General features: G+C 36.7%; 1 protein-coding gene across 1 annotated transcript; it reads left to right on the forward strand.

The window, feature by feature from the left end:
* Window positions 1-1,342: 1,342 nt before the first annotated feature.
* LOC110458482 (tumor necrosis factor receptor superfamily member 5-like) lies at window positions 1,343-10,336 on the forward strand. Its single transcript, XM_021510200.1, has 7 exons — window positions 1,343-1,573; window positions 3,416-3,513; window positions 3,946-4,279; window positions 4,883-5,071; window positions 5,348-5,510; window positions 6,558-6,820; window positions 7,337-10,336. Exons 2-7 carry the CDS (start codon window positions 3,433-3,435, stop codon window positions 7,564-7,566), a joined length of 1,260 nt encoding a protein of 419 aa, XP_021365875.1. The 5' UTR covers window positions 1,343-1,573; window positions 3,416-3,432; the 3' UTR covers window positions 7,567-10,336.
* The last annotated feature ends 11,983 nt before the right edge of the window (window positions 10,337-22,319 follow it).

Raw genomic sequence — 22,319 nt, forward strand, 5'->3', positions numbered from 1 at the left:
AACATGAAAACACGTGTAAACCACCTGGAGGTAACCCAGAATTTTGTCACGGCACCATTTGAAGGAGGAGTGACCTCAGTCATTGTATAGCCAACCCAGATTCTATTCTAGGGTTCCACGTGGTTCCTAACGTACAAATGAACAAGTCCCAAATAACATTTAATAGACTTTATCAGAGAAGATAGAAGTAAACAAACATGAACACAAGAACACCGCTGGGACACATAATTAACATAGCGGGTCAGCTACTTGGCTTCGCCCGGGACATTCAAACACCCACCTTATAGAAACAGACCCGTTAAGAGAAGGACAGACAAGATAGACGAGTTAGATTCAGCTCTCAGAGCTACTACCTAACTGAAGATTTGCACGTGTATTGCCGCGTTTATACTAACCGGCAGCCAATGACAGCCAAGCTAACACGTTGGAGTCGTGAGTCAATCAGCTAAAGTCTAGCTTCTGGACAGTGACGGAAATAGGAAAGTAAATAAACAACATGGACGACACGAGTGACAGTCACAAATCCCAGCGACAGTAATACATAAATAACAGGCACAAAGTATTTAATACAGCTTTCAATTCATTCACGCCCTCACACAATCACCGATCCACCTGCACACCCTGATAGTAACTTGCATGCACACATACATACCAGTATAGACCTACTCACACCATAATAACCCGTACTTATACACATTAGTAATACAACAGAATGCAAAACATCTTTTATTTATTACCGAATTGCGAGTTGAGTATTTTTAAACGTAAAGGTAATACTGTTATCAACTCATCATCATCTGGTGTAGGTAACAAACTCAGTACTATATAAATAATGATTACTCGTGGATATAAATACAATGTTTATATTAGGAATATGAATGTCGATACTTACACAAATCCGAATGTCTTAATTACCGATGTAGTTTGGGCTTCCGTTACCGTAGCCATTCGAAGCTTACATCCAAGGATAAGCTTGGAATAATTTATAACATTAACAATACAGCTATTCTTTTCGTGGATTTAAAGGTTTGTGAGGACATGAGAAGACATATCAATACCACACTTACAAATAACAGTGACGATGCCTCTGTACCGTACCGAATATAGTTGTATATCTAGTGAACATTGACTGGTGGTAGTACACACGTGAGGAGTTTAATATTACCAGTAAAACATGTTTTTACACGAGATGAAATCAATTTTGAAAAAAGGGCCAATATTTCTTAAAACTACTCATAAAAATCTTGTAATGAAAAATGGTGCGTGTCATACACATATGCTTAAAGCATGCTACGGTAATTTGAACCGCGCGCCTACTCTTTATCTATAGATATACATGTAATAGTGCTGTTTACGTAAGTGAAGGTAACGCATGCATTGCTGAACTCGGGTAGAGCTATGTGTAGTTAAAACAGTGTAGATACACAGCAGTGGAAATACCTGTAGGTATTTACAGGTGTACGATTTACACCTAAACATACGACACATCTTTTCCTATATCACACGACCAAGCGTGCGATTGGATTATCAAAAAGTACTAAAGTGGTACAACGGTTTCTATTTTAACACAAAGGTATGTACTATTTAATTACCAATAACATGATACGTGAAGTGTTACCATTTACTACAAGCCAGTACTAAAATCACCTGTCCTGTGGACTGTGTTGTATCGAAATCTTTGTCAATCAATAATGTCTGGTAAAATATCGGTCTGTTAACATGTTTAGGTACAAAACTCACACATGTGTACAATAATGTAAATGGTGTAGGGATCTCAATAGTTCGGCTAAAGCAAATGGTCCGGCTGTCTCACTGATGTCGTCCCAAACTACATAAAGCGTCGCCATTTTGACAAAATTGTTATGCCGCATTCACCACTACTGTCAGCCCTGAATTTTGGTTTTCATGATCAATTTTGTTCTGATATCATTATGTATTGATTTACATGAGTATTAAAAATATAATTACATATGTTTCACATATGACATATAATTGAGTGTCATTGCACCTGTATAATCTACAAACTAACAGCGATCTATAAATAGACACAACATAATGATTAGACGTTACCTACAGTGGAAGACGTATCATGTTGATGCATTTCGTAAAAGTCAGTGAGATGTTGTGACATAATTAAAGTTTATTTATCTATAAAAAGTTTAGTGCGTTTCCTGGTTTGTCATTTTTACAACGAGGAATCTACGAAGTGGAAAGAGTTGAGCTGAAAGATTTTAACCATCTTTCAATTGGGGAGAGTTTTCTCCGTAATTTCCATCTAATACATTGTTTGTGTTCTATTGTTTGGCGTAATGCGTGTTTATGTATACATGTTTGTGTTTGGGATTGAATCTCGCTTGAATGATGTATAATTGTTGTTGTATGTGTGGATGCTGAAGCCGCGTTCACATCTTACGGTCACGCACGTAGTTGACCTTAGTTAAACGTGTTAAGCGTAGTTCAACGTAATTTGAACTTCAAGAAACCCATGATTCGGCCGTGGTTAGCTCAAAAACGTTCAAAATATCTCTTCGGTGAGTTTGGATGCAAAGACCCTACTGTGACCGTATTTGAACGTAGTTGACCCTAGTTCACCGCAATTGACCCTACTGGACCGTCGAGTTTGACATAGTTTACCGTAGTAGCATGGCACTACGTTTAACACTACAGTCAAGCAGGGTCAAAAAGGGACAACTACTAGGGTTGAACTCTGGTCAACTACGTTCACATGAACTATGGTCAACTACGTTCACATGAACTATGGTCAGCTACGTTCACATGAACTATGGTCAACTACGTTCACATGACCTATGGTCAACTACGTTCACATGACCTATGGTCAACTACGCGCTTGGTCGTCTGATGCGACCGCGGCTTCAATCTAAATACAAGTTTAGTATACGTTATATGAGATTTTTAAAAGAAGAATAAATAGTAGATTACATTAAACAAACGAAACATAAAAAGACAAATGACCGCTTGAAAAGCAAAAGTGACTATGGTTAGTGGGATCTTTTTGGTAGATAATAATTGTTGGGCTATTTATCGTTTCGAGGAGATAATTGGGTACTGTCAAAATTTATTTCGGCATTTTCCAAGAATGATGAAATGCGAATACAAAAAGTTGGAATACAATTTAGTTTATTTTAAAATAAAGTTTGATAATTTGAATTGAGTACGGATGAATACGCTGGATTTGAAGTTTTTACCCCCAAAAAATGCAATGGCCGTTTATATCGACAGTTCTTCCATTGGTGATGAACGGTATTCAATAATAATCGATAACATGTCATTGTAATGTTAATGTGTATTCTGGCTTGTGGTTACCTTTGTTCAGTCTCTAACGATCAGTGTATGACAAGACAGACGCACAATCTTATATTTTATTATAATACGATTTCTGTTTATATCTACACAGTTTTCAGTGACCGGGGTATGGCAAGACAGCCCGGACACACTCTACAGTGTCTTATACTGCTGCTTTCCTGCGTTCGCCTGCGTTCAAAGACAAATGAGGTAGGTTTATATTCGTTACCATGAATGCCTTTTCATAGTGCATGAAGATGCATCATCCTTAGTTGAATAGTATGGATTAGTTTCCTCAACTAGTATGATATATATGTATATGTATTGCTACACTTATGATGTATTTATAAAGTAAAAAATCAATCACATAGTATTGATGATGGATTTCTTGGTCTTTCATGGTTTAACGGGTATGATTGACAATAACGATGTTTTATATTTACTTACATTACTTTCCAGTAAAGAGAGTAACACAGAATATTAGCTGCTGGAGAGAAAAGTCTGATAATCCTAAATTTCAAAAATAAATCGGACGTTGAGCTACGGTTCCTGCAGCTGTACAACATATTGTATTTCATGCGGTGTACCTGTGTTGTTATTTGCTCTATTCCTTACACAATTCTTTCCGTATCTTTTTTTCAGTTAACGTACATTCACCAGGGGATAAGATGTGTGAAGTGTGCACCAGGCACTTACCTCGTTGCTCACTGTGACAAGGAGGACGAAGATGCCCGTTGTCGACTGTGTCCAAACGGAACCTATAGTTCCCAATATAACATAGCGTCATCCTGTGATCCATGTAAATCAGCGTGTGAACATGTGGATCTTGTTCCGGTTACCAACTGTACGTACCAGACGAATATGGAGTGTGCTTGTCCTGAAGGAAAATTCAACGTAAATGCTCATCTAGACTTGTTCCATGCCAAGTGTATGGATTATGGAGCATGTGGTCCTGGATACGGGGTCAAGTATAAAGGTTAGTATAATATTATCAGATTATACCGGCCCATCAACATCATAGAGGTAATTCGGGCTAACAAAAGGTAGATAAAACATGAAAAAGGAAATGACATCAAACGGATGCTCAAGTTAACGTCAACTTGAAAAAGTAACAGTAGCTTTGGTTAGCTATATCTTTGTGAACAGACCAACAGTTTTAAAGAATTATTTAGTTACAAAAAAGATATGTATGATAAGTTTTATTACACTATAAAAAAAAAACGTATATAGGTTAGTACAGGGTTTTGCATAGATCTGTACGAATTTGTTTGTGTTGTACGTCCTATAAACAGGCATGCTCATCAATCCGATATATATGGTCAGATGAGAGTTGAAATAATAGTAACTATTAAAATAAACTTTACATAAACGATTCATAATTGTTGTTCTGCGAGGTAACTTTGTGTTGCAATTATTACAATGTGGTGGGCCAGGGTTAATGAACTTGTTCGTCATTTTCCAGACGAAAATATGGTGTATTTGAACCTACCATCTGACGATTAAGTAGAAAATGTAAGCATATTGGATAATCTGCCTTTTGGAATGTTCATCTAACTTTACTGTGCTTTTTTTCTTTCAGGCACATCGGTACTCAACACCACATGTGAGAGATGTCTGGCAGGGAGGACATACTCTCCATCCACGTCGGCGTCAGACAAATGTCAGATCTGTACGAACTGTGGACGTTTCAATGTCATAGCTGAATGCAATGGCACGCACAATCGAATCTGTAAGGAAGAACCTTACAAGGTTATAGTCCCTCCTCAAAGTAAGTGTGGTGCTTAGCACGGTATCATGTTCGCTAAGTAAAGAAAATAAATGTTTTCATGGGTGTAGAATCCCATCACAAAACGCAATGATTTCTCTCTGAACTTTGTCGTGTTTGTGTTTCTAAAAAATGATCAAAACTAGTTAATAACGGTATATTCTTAAATATTCAGAAATATTAAATAATGAAATAGAAATAAGAGAACGAAAGCGTTAAATTAGATTGATAATAGTAATATTTTACTGATATTAACAACTCGTGTATATTTATTACCAGGTTCAGACGGACTTCCTATGACGTACATATATATTATCATTGGAGCAATAGTAGTGAGCATTGCTGTTGTTTTGGTGGTAATGTACCTATATAAAGAACAACTGGCATGTTTTAATGTACAAGACCAAAGCCTTACCCAAGACGTGTCTACAGTTTTTCCAGCGTAAGTGATCATTAGCTTGTAAAATCACTACATATAACTAATAAACACTGTTTCTTTGTTAACAGCAATGTATTGACCGTTGTCAAAGGTGATAAATAACCTTGTTTTCCTGACATGGTACTTAAGTTTGGTCACACATGTTTTGCTATTATGTTTAAGGGTCATCGTACCAACCCTAAATACCTGTTAGTATGTATAGGACAGTTCGAATCAGCATGGCTTTAATTTAATTAATCATTTCTAAAAACATACACACATTTTGCCAAACTTTCAACGTACCTTTCTTAATTACCGATTTTAATTTCATCGAATTTAGAAAAATGAAACTGAAATATTCTCATTGAATTAAAAGGGGCTTTATTTGAAGTATACAAATGTAACACGTATAAAGCAAACACAACTATCAATATTGTGGCAAAAGCAAAAAGGAGAAATGATGTAAGCTTAAAAATTACGTATGGAATCCGTTAGTTTGTTGCTTGCAGTGGGAAAGGAATACTTCAGATCACAAACCTTTTTTTTCACTTATTAAATACTATAAACTAAATATATAACAAATATTGCTGTATTTCCTATCATACCACACTTGTTTTGGTTAGTGAATAAGAAAGTGTTTTGCTGTGAAAAGTTAGAGGGAATCTCACGAGTGAAAGTGATCATATCATCAGACTAGCTGGTAAATTACAGAAACAAGATTACAGAAAAAAAAATATTTGTATAACACGCTGTCAAACTGTTGATACTACTTTTCCAGTTCTGTGATTGGCTGAAATGTGACATCGCCATAATAGACTCAGAGTAGTTATGTGATAAATAATTTTAGAAATTAAAAATGACTTTATGTAGCTAATGCAGTTTGTATCATCAATATACGCTTGTATTATTAGGGGTTGAAATGTTTTCAGTACGAAAGACTGAAAGCCCAGAGGAATACATGCTAGTTAACACTCTAACATAATTATAGTATTGCTTGAAAATAGCTCATAAATGAATCATTATTGTTATTGGCTGCTTGTTTACAAATTCGTTTTTGTTATGTTTGTACAGGACGGAAGAGTACCAAATGATTAAAAATATATGCGGGTTTGGAGGATCATTCGAACCATCATTTCCAGGAAGTCCGATCTCTACCAATTTACCAAATCCGCCTACTCCTACAGGTCACCAGCCACCCCAAACTAACCCTGTCCTGAATTTAAGGAGAAGTAGTGACGTATGGAGCGACAACGTTGTCAAAATAATGATGGTATTGAGTGAGAAGTTAATTACCGCTCAGTCGTGGCAACGCATTATTCGTCAACTTTATGAAGGTAAGGAACAAGGATATGGTTTATCTCTAAATAAGCGGTAATGAAACGTCTAATGATAAACGGTATCCATATAATAATAAGCTTCTTATTAGAAAATAACACATGTGCATGTTTTGTTGTTTATCTATGACAGTACGCTGCATACAACAATTAAGGGAATGCACGAGATACGGGTTCTGCAGGAATTGTTTATTATAAAGAGTAATTGATAAATATGAAAATATATTGAACTCAACCTATAATAGGTTATATAGTAATTGTCAAAATGAAATGTGTTGATGACAGGATATCGTAATTAAGGCAGGTAGACATATGTTGTACAACACTTGTCTAAGGGTTAGGTGTTAACGGACGTATACCGACGTTTACGTAATGGGAAATAATAAGATAGTAATGGACTGTTAACGTTAAAAAGCACGTTTTATATTCTAATCTCTGAACATACAACAATAGGGTTTTCAAACCAAAGCGATCTTACCATTTCTTTTGCATAACATAGTCTGATGATATGTTTAGATTCGGGACTTAAAGGTGAACAGGCTGACACAGATATTAAGGTAGCGGAGATCAGGCACCGTCATAACCTCCGAGAACAAATCTACCAATGCTGTATCCGTTGGAGTGGTATGACTGGGGCATCACCAAACGTATTGAGCCAAGTATTGCTGAAGGAAGATTGTAAAGTTATTCTGGAAGTACTGCGAGGGACATTTCCAGATGTTTTTCGTATTGAAAGCGCTGTTTGACAAAGAATGTCTTTCTAAAGAACACTATATAAATATCTTCATATCTTTAATCTTTTGAGTAATGTTGGTAGCTTTGATTTGTTTTAAAGTGTGAACGTTGCAATGTTCTACGTTATTTCCTAAATAACACATGCCTGTGTAAGAAAACCCCAAAACTGTTAGTAAAAATATGACCGAATCATAACCAATCAAACAGTATTTTAAGTGGTTAATGGGGGGTAACTCTTTGTTAACATGTTTTGTTAACATATAGATTGTTTGTAAATAAAAATCTGTTTGTAAATATTACATCTGAGATTTTGCAGATAGTTCGATTATCATAACCTTCACAGGACTAGGATAATTGCGCAAAGAATCATCTTAAAAATAACAAGTAATATAACACAGTCAGCATACATGCATAAATACGAAATCTGAGCTCAACGATAGGAATTTATGCTATTCTAAAACATGAGAAAATGCAGTATGAACTCCACATAAAACTGCTTCAGTATACAAAAAAGAAAGTTCTCATGTACTAAATATAGTTCATTTTGCTGCTGTACGCACGTTTTGAATTCAAATACTATAATGTATGCACGAGTGTAGCGAATCAGCTGTGACGTGAAGATTCAATCAACAGGGTAGTCTGAAATGAGGAAACGAAAGTAATTAAATCAGTCGTCCTTTCCGTCAATGGTTTGGTAGTGAAGTGATCAGTATTTTTACTGTAGATGTCAAGATACGCAGCTTATAGAACTGAAAAACCACCTTTCATCAGTATACACAATTGTATATCAGTTATATTATAGTGCGTAGTATGCACTTAATGACCAAATACCTATATCGTTAAGGCTCAACAGGCCCTATAAAATAAGTTATTAGCACCCAAACTGAATGCTACGAATTGACATATCTAAATTTCATTTAAATACATTAGTAATGCTGAGCTTCAATTTACTTGTACTAGCTGTGAAAAGTCATCCCAGCTTCAAATTGAAATCCATGCAAAACGACTTTAATCATAGTAAAATTCCCTATTTATATATTTTATCATATTATAATTAAGAAAACAACGGCGAAGTAGCGTCGATTGATAAATGAACTTTAGATGATGTCCCATTTCATAACAATAGCCGACGTTATAGTGCTACTTGACTGAATAAACCATGCCTAAGGCACCAAGCAAACCATTAAAAAAAATCACATTATACTGACAACGGGTAAAATAGTTGTTGCGATAACCCTAAAACCTGAATGCTAAGCGTGGAATCACATCAACCATTTTGAAGGAGTCTGGTATGTCCTGGCCTGGGGACCGAACCATTTGCCTACCCAACTTGAGCGAACGCACAGTACTGAGGCCAAAAGTGAGGTATTGTCAAGCAAGACACTTGGAAACGAAAAAGTTGATATGAAGCAGAGAGAAAACGCAAAGATCTAAAATATACAATTGGCTGAAGCAGATCAGTTATGGTGTCCTCAGTGTCCCCTTAATGGAAGACACAAGTGGGGAAATCCGGATACTGCAGGGCCCCCAAACGTTGGGGCAAGCAAAACTTGAGATACTTTCGTAGCATTCTGTTTCGTTGCAAACGAGATTTACATGTAATAAGTCTTGGGAACTATTTTCATGAGTACACAGCCTAAATGTATTACTAATTGATACGGTAACATCCGCTTTGTATTATTTTAATAGCTTATATACAAGTTCATTATATCCAAATTAGATAAAGGAAAAGCTATACATCTTTCACATTTCATCACGTTAATGACGTTGTAAACGCTTGGTAGTTGACTTTCATGTTCATCTTAGTTGGGTTAGGTAATTCTAATTGTTAAGCGAAGCGAGGTCGACTCGGATGTCTGTTCAAGTTGCCAACAACAAGAATAAAATATGATAATCTACCATCACGAGTGAGGTGACAGTTTTCTCACCGTCTGTTTATCATATTTTCGAAAATGCCTATTTTTAATGACAAATGCCTTATCTTATATAATATCATTGTGTTTATTATGTTACTCAATATTATAAGGATACATATTTGTATGACCAAAATATAGGCGTTATGGTTCCTGATATTTTTCGTTTCGTTACGGTATCTCCTCGGTTCCTGTTCCTGCCTTCTCATATTGCAATGGATTTGCAATGGAGTTCAAATGCTTCGTATGTATGTGTTTACGGTTATATATATATATATATATTATACACCTGTATTATATTGTTTTCATTATTTCCGATTTGATACAAACACCTTAACTTGTATTTTGTATATATAACTGAAATATACATATTTCTGTTATTGTTAACAATTTACGTTTGTTGACATAAATTTGAAAAGATGTCGACATAACCTTAGTATGAGTCGACATAATCTATATATAATTCGCATTAATTTTAAAATGACGTCAGCACATGTGAGCTGGGGTTCGATACAAACTAATATGCACGGTAAAAAATAGATAGGTGACCAATCATTTTCCAGGAATGATCATGTGATGTACTAACGGCTTATACTTATAAGGTCTACCCAGCAATACGCTTTGTTTCGGGTTCCGAATATCAGCAATATAGCTATTACATGTTTTGATTGCTAGTCGATGTCACACCCGAGTTTTATCATGATAAATGGCCGAGTGAACTACTTACGAGATATGTGTCTCGACAAAATATGTCTTAAAATATGGTTTTTTTTTAAATTTATAAATTATGTCGACATGCGTATACCGCAAGCTATAAATAAATGTGTGGCTACGGCATACAAAATTGTTAATAAAATACCAAATTATTTCTTGTTTTGTTTTTGTGTATTGTTTAACAGCGAATCGACAATGGGAGTAATTTAGGGCCAACAACACAGTAAATAAGAGATATTTCAATCAAAATTATCAGTGTTACGAATTAAATACAGAATAAAATAAATGTAATCAAGAGTTGTTTATAATATATCTTAAAATGTGTGTTCTAACTCGTATAGGTTACATAGTAAAAAATCACTGATCACTGTTTCATAGTTCAGTTTGGTGTATGTCTCTTGGCGAGGTTATTTCCCTTGTACTGTTGGCGGCGGTACGTCTCACCATCAGGTACGTAGACTCACTATTAAAGACTATTGTCAAATTTTCCACTTCTATTTCAAAAATGTAGTTCTAATACGAGTATATTTACATATCATCAACAACAAATTTATAACATTTTCAGTGAGGAACTTTTACAGTTTGTTTGGCATTGACGTCCTCGCAACAGCCAGGGTCATAGAGTGACGGGTGCCTAGTGAGTCACCACCTGAAACAGAAAGTGGATAGAAAAGAAAGAAGACAGGAAAGATAGGAAACGAAAGAGATTTTGTAATGGAAGCAGCAGATCAATGGTGGGAACTGCTATGTTCCCTTTGTAGAAGACATAGCAGAAAACCCCCGATTATAAAAGCCCCAACATTAGTCACCTGTAACGTTACACAGTGAGATACAGCAGGTTTATTTTTGATTTCTTTGATTTCCCCAAAAAAGAAGAAAGTGAAGAAACCACCACCGATTCTGTAGGGGCACATTGGTCGCCTCTAACGATTATGCAGTGGGATACCACAGGCCTTTTCTTTCCCCGAACCTGTTAACCTTTGAAATCTCGAATTTGACAAATGTTCCAATTCAATGTCAAAAATGTAGGTTTCAATACGAGTATAGGTACATATCATCATCAACAAATTTATTAATATTTTCAGCGAGAAATAATAAGTGTTATCTTTGAAATCTGGACCAATATCTAGGACTGTCATGATATCAGGTCAGATATTAGATGTGGATGTATGTGATTTGTACTTCTAGCAGTAAGTTAACAACACCTCGTTATCAGGTGTAAGATTGCTGTGATAAGCATCATATTCAATAACAAATTATGGTTGGACATTGATTTAAAAGATAGCGCTCGAAGCAGCACCTTCGTTACTGATACCTCTATGACGTTGTTCGTGACGTTATTAAGAAATGTTCCGCAACGCCTGATGGTAAGTTATCATGTTTATCTAACTCAAGTCAGTTAATTACAATTGTGAAGGGAACTGTGGTCTACTCGGATGCCTGTTCAAATGTCTGACATGAAGTATATAACTGTGATAACCTATCATCACGAGGAAGGTGACAGGTTTCCCTCTTACGTTAATTACAAGTGCAAAAATGCTCCTTTATCATAGAGTCGCAATAACAACTTTAGAACGAAATCGGAACGTTGCAGTTTCTGTTCGGTGAAAGTTATATAAGGTTCTCAACTGTTTACAGTATTCTCAAGTATAATTTGTACAATATAATATCGTTTACAAACTCGTCTACCCGTTAAAAGAAGTAATTGAGAACTACAAGATACTGGTAAATTCTGAGAAAGACTCGCCCCTGCAAGTTGGGGATAGAAAAAACAATACAATTGCCGTTACCCACTGTATGAAAGTAAGTAGCGACTAATGTTGGAATATGTCGTCTACCTGCGGACGAAAAGCCACCCAAATAAAGCAGCTTTGCCCATTTGTAATATATAGAGAAAATAAATATTGCTCCCTACTTCTACCTACCTTTAGCTTCTTTGGCTTAATACTGAACAATCGCCCTGGTGAGAAATGGGTAAATGGGTTTCGACCAAAAGTCAGAACATATCTAGTCCTTAAGTATGGTAGTTGTTGTTCCCGGCGTTCAGCAATTATGGTAAAAGTAACTGCTGGTGTACCCGTTGTCAGCATAATGCTACGCTAGGTTCATTCGGCATAAAATTTCAGCGAGATAGCACCATAATATCGGCATCACATAATATTCGCGTTAACAAGTAGGTAATTACATATACACACAATAAAAGGAAATTAATAATTTCCCCCAAGAAACTCTTGAGATCTTTTTTTCGTTTATGATCTTTCCAGTCGTCTTTCTTTTCTATATACTTTCTTTTTTCGGCGTATTCCAAAGGCCCACTCATCTTATGGACCTGGCTGCTACGAGGATTTTAAATCCCAACCAAACAAAAACCATTAGACTGGCACAGTTTGGTCCCATATACAAGTCTATAGTTTGCTTGGATCAAGTCGTTCTTGAGAAATATTGTACACACTGTTACCAAATGCATATCAAGAGGCGAGTGATACAGATGCTTCACGTAGACTTGAATTTTTAAGATTTTTTCGTGACCTTCTAACTGTAACATTTGGGATCTCTTTTTTGTTTCTGATAATTTTTGTTCCTTATTGCTTCACTTGACTTAATCTCGGTGCTAATAGTTTGTCAAATCAAAGAAGGTTATGGGTTCTGACTCCTGACCAAGGTAATCATTAGTTCTTAAAATTGATACTTATTGCCTTTGCATTACGATCACCTGTCACTATAATGCGACCTTATGAAGAGATATGGTGTCGTGTCGAGGTAAGGATATTTCAGTGGTGCGTTAAAGTATCCTTACATACCTAGGCTGTAACGATGATAGTCAATCCAAAAAATGTTAAGCAAACGAAATTCCCATTATATTTTACTTGATATTCAAATCAGAGGATATCTCTATCTTGTAGCTGTTGGTAAATCTCTAAAATATGGTCGCCAGACTCAAAAATGTGTTAACGTTGGTTTTTTAATTCAAGTCGTTCGATTTTTTGCAGGCAGACAGAGACAGATTATATGTACTAAGTATGTCCCAAGGCTTTGAGATAGGGACGCATTGCTTGTATGCTTTGAAGTTTGAAATATTTTGGAGAAAAAAACGTCAAGTCGTAGTCTTAGTCGAAAAGTACTCGGTGAATGCAGTATATGTTTCACAACTCTCATAGGATAATAGTGACTGTCAAGGGATTATACTACGGTACAAACAGATAATACGTAAGAACTGTGCAATCAAACATGAAAACTGTTTGGCTCCTTTTACCTCATGCGGTTTGCCCAGACGTGAAGAAGCTTTCAGGAATCTTAGAGAGTACAGTACCAACGAATCTGAAACTGAGTGATTGAAGTATACAGTGTGTCCTAGACGTTAAATCACCTCCAATGCCAGGCATTTGTAAACGGGTAGCGTATATATTTTCTTCATTCGAATATACTTATTTCAGGCAAACCATGATAACCATCATTCTTCAATTAGTATCTTTGAAGCAAATTACACGAATACAAAATGATAATAAAACATCGATAGTCTGACGCTTGTACCTTGCTCACAAACCTGGGATATATACATCTATCAAGAAACTTTCCGTTATGATGTTCAAAGCAACACAGACCGTAATCTAATCTGAAAACTAAAATTAAAAAAATGAAAATGTCTTCTGGGCGCATCTGGTTAAAATATTCAGGACAAAGCATGTTTTCATCACCGGCAAGAGTTCCAAACGCATATTCCATCGCTTTCACAAGGAGGCAAATACACCAACACACCCTGCCTTCAGCACACATAAACACATGCATGCATAAACAACACGCATGGTGGCACGTCCTTAAATAATCCTAGCTGTTGATAGGATGTTTAACCCTATAAACCAATCAAGCATCGACAAAGTCAACCGACGGTTATCTTGAATCCCAACATAAGCGATTCGATTTAAAGTATATTACCATGTGTCATTACAAGACAGTGTCATTGACTTTGGTCACGTATTTGTTATTATGGTTTGTCCGAACAAAGCTTGAAATGATAAGAAAGGCAACATATGGGTGTAACAATATTGGTTAAACCATTATGAGTTATCGCCCTTGATGTGAAACTCTCCAATAGCGTTGGTAATAAAGTCAGTCCTTGTCTGCCATTCGAGGAGTTGAGTTCTCTCTTCATGGTGTCAGAGTAAAAATGGACAGCCTACACCCTCCGCCAGCCTTAAACTTGTCAGGCAATGTGTCTGAAAATTGGAGAAGATTTCGACAACAATATGAAATCTATTCTATCGCCAGCGGTATAGAAGGAAAAGGAGATGATGTAAAAGGCATGACCTTACTCCAAGTGTTGGGCCCGGCGGCAATTGAAGTTTACAATACTTTCTCGTGGGACGGAACAGATAAAATGAAGGTGGGTGACATATTCACTTAGTCTGAGGAGTATTGTAACCCTAGGAAAAACATCACATATGAGAGACACGGTTTTAACACACGTAGTCAACGGGAAGGGAAGAACATAGACATCTTTGTAACAGACCTTAGGCACAAGGCTGCCTCATGCGAATTTGGAACTTTACCAGACTCTTTAATAAGGGACCGAATTGTCTGTGGTATTCGCAGTGATTCTGTGAGATCTCGTCTGTTAAGAGACAAAGTTTTAACTCTTCAGAAGGCAATTGACATATGTAGGGCTGCCGAAGCCAGTGAAACACAAATAAAGGAAATACAGGGAGTCAAGAGTGAAACAAGTGATGTTCACGTGATCAGGAATGGAGACAAGAATGGTGCGAAAGGCAGAGAAGCGCGGCACGTGCACCGGTAGTCACCAAATGTAAACAGAAACCGGGAGGCACACTCGCAGGTATGTGGATATTGTGAGCAGAAACACAGTAAAGCACATTGTCCAGCGTTTGGAAAAAAGTGTACAAAATGTCAGAAAAGGTATCACTTTGCTGTTATGTGCAAGTCAACACAGAGAAGACATAATGTGCTTAAAATAGATGAAACGGTGAGTGATGTTGATGAACATTATTCTGATGAGACATTTTTCATTGATAGTATTGATATAGACAAATCAGCAACTGGGCAGAGAAAGCGAGACTTGAAGGTGTCGATACCAATCAACAGTTCCAAAACACCTACAATGTTCAATTTGGACACAGGGGCAGATTGTAATGTGATTAGTCGGAAGGCTTGTGTGAAAGCTGGTGTTAACCTGCATAAACTGGTAAGAAATCGAAGCAAATTGGTGTCGTACTCTGGACATGATGTCACAACTGTTGGCAAAATTACCACAAGCATCCTGTACAAAGACAGGTACCACCTGATTGAGTTTCAAGTTGTGGAAGCAGATGTTATGCCTGTGTTGGGACTTGAAACATGTATGCTACTTAACCTCGAAAAACGAGTGTACTTTGTCAATGTAAATCAAAGTGCTAAAAGCACATCAGTCACACCAGTAGTCTCCCTACCGAGGAAAGTTCCTCATACACTACAGAATAAAGTAAAACAGGAACTCGACAAAATGAAACGTAGTGGAGTCATTACAAAAGTGGAGGAGCCAACGCAGTGGGTTAATCCGATTGTGATAGTAAAGAAGCCCAATGGCTCTATACGTATATGCCTAGATCCCAGGGAACTCAACGAGGCAGTTCTCTGAGAACATTATCCACTCAAGACTGTGGAGGAAGTTGCGGCTACTGTAGGTTCAGCATTTTTTTTTATGTACGTTAGACGCAGCTTCTGGATTTTATCAAATTAAGCTAACCGAGAAGAGTACGTGGCTCACCACATTCAATACTCAGGACGGTCGATACAGGTTCGAGCGCCTACCATTTGGAATCGTAAGTGCCCCTGAAATATTTCAGAGAACTATTTCACAAGTGTTTGAGAACCAGCCATGCACTGCAATTGTAGATGATATCCTCATATGGGCTAACAACGAGGACGGGCATGTTTATAAACTGGAGAAAGTTCTTGCTAGATGTGACGAGGTTGGATTTCGCCTCAACAAGGACAAATGTAATGTGAAATTTAGTCGTGTCAGCGGTCGCGAAACAAAAGTACCTCCACGATTTAAGGACAGCTAATTTCGCATTACAGATTTAGGGTACTATAGAGACAGTGACTGTAATTTTGTGTTGGTTTAGTTCAAGTTCTACTAGTTTAATGTTTCTAGTGCGGTATTTAAATTACAACAAGAGACTGTGCTAAAATTTGAATGTTTTTTAATTATACTGTGAAAATAAGTAAAACCTTATTTTTATTGACTTTAAAAGTAATTCCATTCTGTCAGTTTATTACATCATATAAACTTGTTAGGGAGATGTAACAGTATTGTTTAAGTAATTATGAGTTATCGCCCTTGATGTGAAACTCTCCAAAAGCATTGGTAATAAAGCCAGTCCTAGTCTGCCATTCGAAGAGTTGAGTTCTCTCTACAATGGGGAATAATACAGAAAATTCGATGTCGAAATTTAAAAACGTATATGTCAGGTTGGCAACAACACCAGATCAGACGGACAGGCTGATTTCAACATACCTCACAATATCATAAAATAAAAATAGTAAAAGGGCCAATAAGTAGACAATTATATAATTTCAATGTTTTATGACCTTTTAAGCCACCAACCTATATAGTTACATGCTAGTACAAAATGGCAATGATGGCTATTTTAACAATGTTTTACTGTACAAATTTATGTGAGGTGAGATGAAATCAATTATGCCACTTTTGTCTCTGATAATATATATTTTGCTTTTACTAGTGTTGTTTGCATTGACATATTGGTGTTCGGGCTGATAAACAGTTTTTTTACACCAACCCGGGCCGAAAGCTAATTATCAGTCCAGGCTGATATCACTTCCTCCGAGTTTTTCCCTCATGTTTGTTTACTTCATTTGGATATTTCTTTAACAAAATTGTTGGAAGGTTAAATTAATTTCTTTTTGTTTTATTTTTCAAAATGTGTAATAAAAAGGCTATGATATGATTATTTTGATATCGTACCATTAGTAAGCCCTTGACCTGATATCAAGGTCTCAGACTGATAAAGGGTGTGGTATCAAAATAGTCATATAATAACCTCTAATACGTTAACCGATATTGAAGGCCTTCACAACATGTCACACAGGATATGATGACGTAAGGAAATACAAGATTGCGGATCAAAGTTTCTTGTTGATGGATTTTCACACGGGTTAATAGGATAAGTAATAATTTAGAAAAGTACATACCGTCGATTGATCGCCTGTAAATTAATCCCTCAATATGTCACGTTTTCTAAAGGTTTTTTTAAAAACATTTTAGTAATTAAATTAATTTGACAGAATTTAACAAAATTCCACAAGGATATTACGGGTTACGTATGAAATCAGTGTGGTAAGTAAGTGTATACGGATGTGAACAGCCGTAATTCTACTGTCACACACCCGAGTTATTCAACCAACTGTTATGGCCCGCTGCTTACAGTCGACGTATCTGTTGGTCGGGTGCAGGTAGCATTCAATAATCTAAGATAATCTATCTGATGATCGGGATACAGAAATTAACAGGCCTTAAACTATGAAATGAATACCTTACCACGGCAAGAGAATATCCGCCCATTATATAATACATTTCACATATGCGAGTCTTTATAAATAGATACTTATTTAAAATTAATAGTCCTTTTATTGGTTTAGCAATAGTATTACAAAAACAGATATTTATATATAGTTGACGTACAGTAGTCATTCAGGGCAAGTCAACACTGGAGTCAAGTGAGAACTACCGACGGATGTGCCCAAGGTTCCCACGCAGTCCTCGCTATTACTCACCCAACTCCTCATTCTAGCTTTATTGGAAACTTTTGAAGTTTCATCGTGATTCACATTTATCTATTGACTTGATTGAGATCTACACAATACAGTATCTTCCTTGCTGGGAAATTCGAAGCTAAGTATTTCCACAATGTCTCGTGTCTTTCTCCTTTTCTGGATGTCCTGATTATAATAAGTATTTATCAGTTCACACCTTTGGTTGTAAACTTATAAACATCAACAAAATGAAAAGAAAAGATCATTCAAATACAAACTGATTCTAAAAGAATTTTCAACGAAAATATATAGACATCTAGAGGAGCTGATACAATGTCTATTCCGAACAAACACTACTCGTACCAATAAATAAATAAACTATATAACCTTTTGCGTCTTTTAACCAAATAGATGATTTTTACCTCCAATAAATGAACTAACTGCATACTGTTTACGACACTGATTACGTCCAATAAACTAACCAATTAGAACTTAAGTGTCATCTATTAAATATTACTAGTTAATTACGTGTTAAGTCCAGTTAATAGTTTGGGTTGGTTTTAATTTGTTTTACGTCCTATTAACAGCTAAGGTCATTTAATGACGGGTCTCCATGAGTGTTGTGCATGCGTGTATGTGTGCTGGATACGATGTGTGTTGGTGTTTTTGCTTCCTTGTGATAGCGCGGATGTTATGCCGACTTTATATTGATTTCTCACTGACATATCATGCCGAACGTATCCAGCAAAGCATCCTGTCCGGTCACATTAACTAACACCGGCTGAACCATTTGTTGTTATTTCCCTTAATGTTGATCTCTAAGCAGGAATTAAAAGCTGCCATTTTAAGGACTTTGGTTTGTCCCGGTTTGGGGACAGAATCTAGTGCCTTCTTCATCTTGACCAAAAGTGAGCTTTTTCCAAGCAAAGTGGGGATGGGGTCGGGTGGGGTGAGGGGAGGGGGTATCAAGTTGCTTTGGTTTGGTTGGTTTGGTTTATTATTGAGTAACGTCCTATCAACAGCTATGTTCATTAAAGGACGGCCACCCCTGTGCGCAATATCCGTGTAGTGTGTGTTTGTGTGTTTTGGGAGGCTGCGATATGTCCGCCTAATGACACTTATGTAAGCACGATTTTATATTTGACAAAAAAATATATTTTGCTTCAATTCCATACATTCATCGACTATAATCGTCATTACCGAAGGCTGCAGATAGACATAATTAACCATTGTCACTTTTACTTATCAAGGTGACGGTTGTCGTTTATATTTTCGTTCGTTTTATGTCATCCTTCAATATACTTTTGTATATTTAATTTTAATTAGACCCAATGATCTCTTTTGTGTTGATGGGTTTGGTTTTGGTGTATTTTGTTTAACGTCCTATTAACAGCTTATGTCATTTAAGGACGTGATGACGTGTTGTTGTGGATGCGTGCATGTGTTGATGGGACCTAAGTCTTTTAGTTACGTGTTATCACTATGTGCAGGCATTTTCAAGTAATAAAAATAAAAATAAAATAAAAAATGTACAGCATTTGATATAGCGCCCTATCTAGCTTACATAAGCCACTCTAAAGCGCTTTACAGTTCATAGATATACAATTTTATAAAGTCAATACAATTAGCATATATATGAATCAATACAATATTGAGGAATTCGCAGGAGCTGCCTTCTCAGGCGCTAGCTACTAGTCCTATGCCACCTGGCTAATAACTCCCTATGTGTGTATGCCTGTGTGTGTGCTGGCGATGTATTGTGTTCTGTTTGAAGTGGGACCGTGCTTCCAACGGTATCATTTAGAGTGCCACCTCACTTGGATGCTACAACACAGATACCACAACACCCACCCCAGACCATGTTATACTTCACCTGGGTTGTTGGAGTTGTGTGGGCAGGAGAAAAAAAACCACTTTCTCTAATATTCCATGCGTACGGCGACTTCGGGGATCGAACCCCGGCCACCTGCTTGGAAGGCCGGAGTGTTAACCACTCGATCAATCCGCCCATACTGTGCGACATTCACTTTTTTCGCTTGAAAGCAATTATTTTTTACGTTAATAACCTACTGAATTTAAACCGCCTATCAACACAGAAGAGGTTTTAAGTGCCACTAAATGGTAGATTTGACATGTACTCAGAAATGACATCAAACAAATGTCAACCTCAAAAGTAAGTAAACGTTGTGGCCATAGGTAGTTATTTATATTTAAAAAGACGAACAGTTTTCAGATAGGTTAAATAGTTGCGGCATTTACGGTTCGAAAAGAGATTTGAGATTTGTCATATATGTATGAACATAATAATTATATAGTGTTGGCTGAAGTTTAATGCAATCTTAAAAGACGTGTTTTACTGTAGATCGTTCCAGCTATACTATGCTGGTCATCGCTTGTTTACATGAAGAAAAAAACCGATATGGCGACGCGATCTGCCTTTTCACCGGTAGTGTGGAAACCCAACATAATGTCACGTGACATTTCGGGGTAGAACTGTGTTATAGTGTTCAAAGTTTTGTTGTGAAAGCTCTGCAAAACAGATAGCTTATCAGAATAGATTGACTTCGGTACATCATTTGATAAGGACTTATAGAAACATTTTTTCTAGTTATTTTATTAAAATTGTTCGTTGAGACTGCCAGTCATCAGTCATCTACCTTTTGTAAACATGCAAGTAAACGCACAGCTGGGTCGTAAAGTCAACTGCTGTTGCTGTACAAATACATACTAGTCACTGGACCACCCATGCAATGCACTGTCTCTTTCATTGTACACCGCCTTGTTACCTATCCGTACTGCAGCAAACTCCCATGAAATTTATAAATTGTTATGTTATCATCGTAAACGTGAAAATGCTGTTTTAATAAGGAGAAAGGATTGAAGACGCGTCGCGGTGTGTGGGTCTGCGCGTTTGATACACAGTACTTGCAGTCAAACTACGGGTACGATATCTCCCCATTACATCTAATGGGGTCTCTTTATTATACGCCCTTAATACAACATGTTTACAAGTTAATACATAAGTTCTAGTGCAAAGAACAAAAGTACGTTATACCAGTAAATATGAATCACAAGCCAGTTTTTTTTTAAAGCTGAATGATGATATTTTCCATGGAAAACAATTTGCATCCTTAGGATTTATAACAGTTTAAACTGAATGTATACTACTGCATCCGACAGCGTCATAAATAATAATTACAAGTTATACTGTACCTATTTCATTTCTTTTTCTTTTTAATGTTATTCAGAAATTATAATTAATACTTATATTAATACTCATTAGGCACGTTTTTGTAAAAAGAAATGCTTCACTTTTATCATGACATCAACACAAAAGGTAGACATGTATGTTTGGTAATTTATTTAGGTTTGTATCTCGATCTTTAATTACGTGATCAACAGTACGGCTACTACCAAGCTCTATGATAAGTGTGATGCTGTCGATTTGCCTATCATGAAGTTCCGTTTTTTGACAGTAACATCCGAGCTAGGCCACCTTCTGTATTTGCAGTTTCTTTGACATCGACTGGCTTACTTACAACTTACACAACAGTGTATCGAAAGACGGTTTATACATCTTATATGATGCTGACCATGATCTCATTAGGGACTAAGATATTTTCTTGTGATACGAATTTTGAGATTTTGAAGATGTTTATTAATTCTCTTTGTGCTTTTGTTGTAAATAACCAGGTTCTAACGTCTCACAACACTTTGATTTGACCTAGATTGTCATGGCCGGTTACGTCGAAGGAGGCTATCAGTTTCGAAATAAAATGTGGTTTGTTTTCCTAGCACTTTTCAATAATCTCCGTTTACCTGATCACATTATGCAGACAATCAGTTGACAAGGTGCTACGAAAACCCAAAATGCTGAACGTTTGTCAGAGAATACATTGTACCAACCACTTTTTTATGGGCTTTCGTTCTGGTCTGGGGACAGAACCTATGACCTTTCAAATTAAGGTCACAAGTAAGATATTCAAGCAAGGCGAAGAAATAAAAAAGCAGGAAGTAGAAAGACAAAAATTGAGACTTCGGATGTGGCAATGGGAGCAGCAGCTAGTTTGGTTGCGGTTTTTTATGTCCTCTACTTGGGGACACAAAAGCGACCAAAATCTATCTGCTTAACCCATTGCAATATTTGGGATATTTATATTTCTTTTTACTTCGAACTACCTTTTATTCCCTACCGACTTGCTTGGCAACACCTCACTTTAATGTTGAACGTTCGCTCAAGTGAAGAAGGCAATGGGTTTTGTCCTCAGGCCGTGACATACCAAAGCCTTAAACAATGATAGTTGTTAATTACTGCTAAACGTACAGCATTTAAGGCTCTTGAAACAACTGGTGCGCCCGTTGTCAGCATA

This window comes from Mizuhopecten yessoensis, unplaced genomic scaffold (assembly GCF_002113885.1).
Source record: "Mizuhopecten yessoensis strain PY_sf001 unplaced genomic scaffold, ASM211388v2 scaffold9615, whole genome shotgun sequence".
NCBI classification, from domain to species: Eukaryota; Metazoa; Mollusca; class Bivalvia; order Pectinida; family Pectinidae; genus Mizuhopecten; species Mizuhopecten yessoensis.

Coding starts and splice junctions, on each gene's coding strand:
- LOC110458482 (XM_021510200.1), top strand. CDS start 3,433: ATGGCAAGACAGCCCGGACACACTCTACAGTGTCTTATACTGCTGCTT. Junction 4,280..4,882: donor ATACGGGGTCAAGTATAAAG/GTTAGTATAATA, acceptor TTTTTCTTTCAG/GCACATCGGTACTCAACACC. Junction 5,511..6,557: donor GTGTCTACAGTTTTTCCAGC/GTAAGTGATCAT, acceptor ATGTTTGTACAG/GACGGAAGAGTACCAAATGA.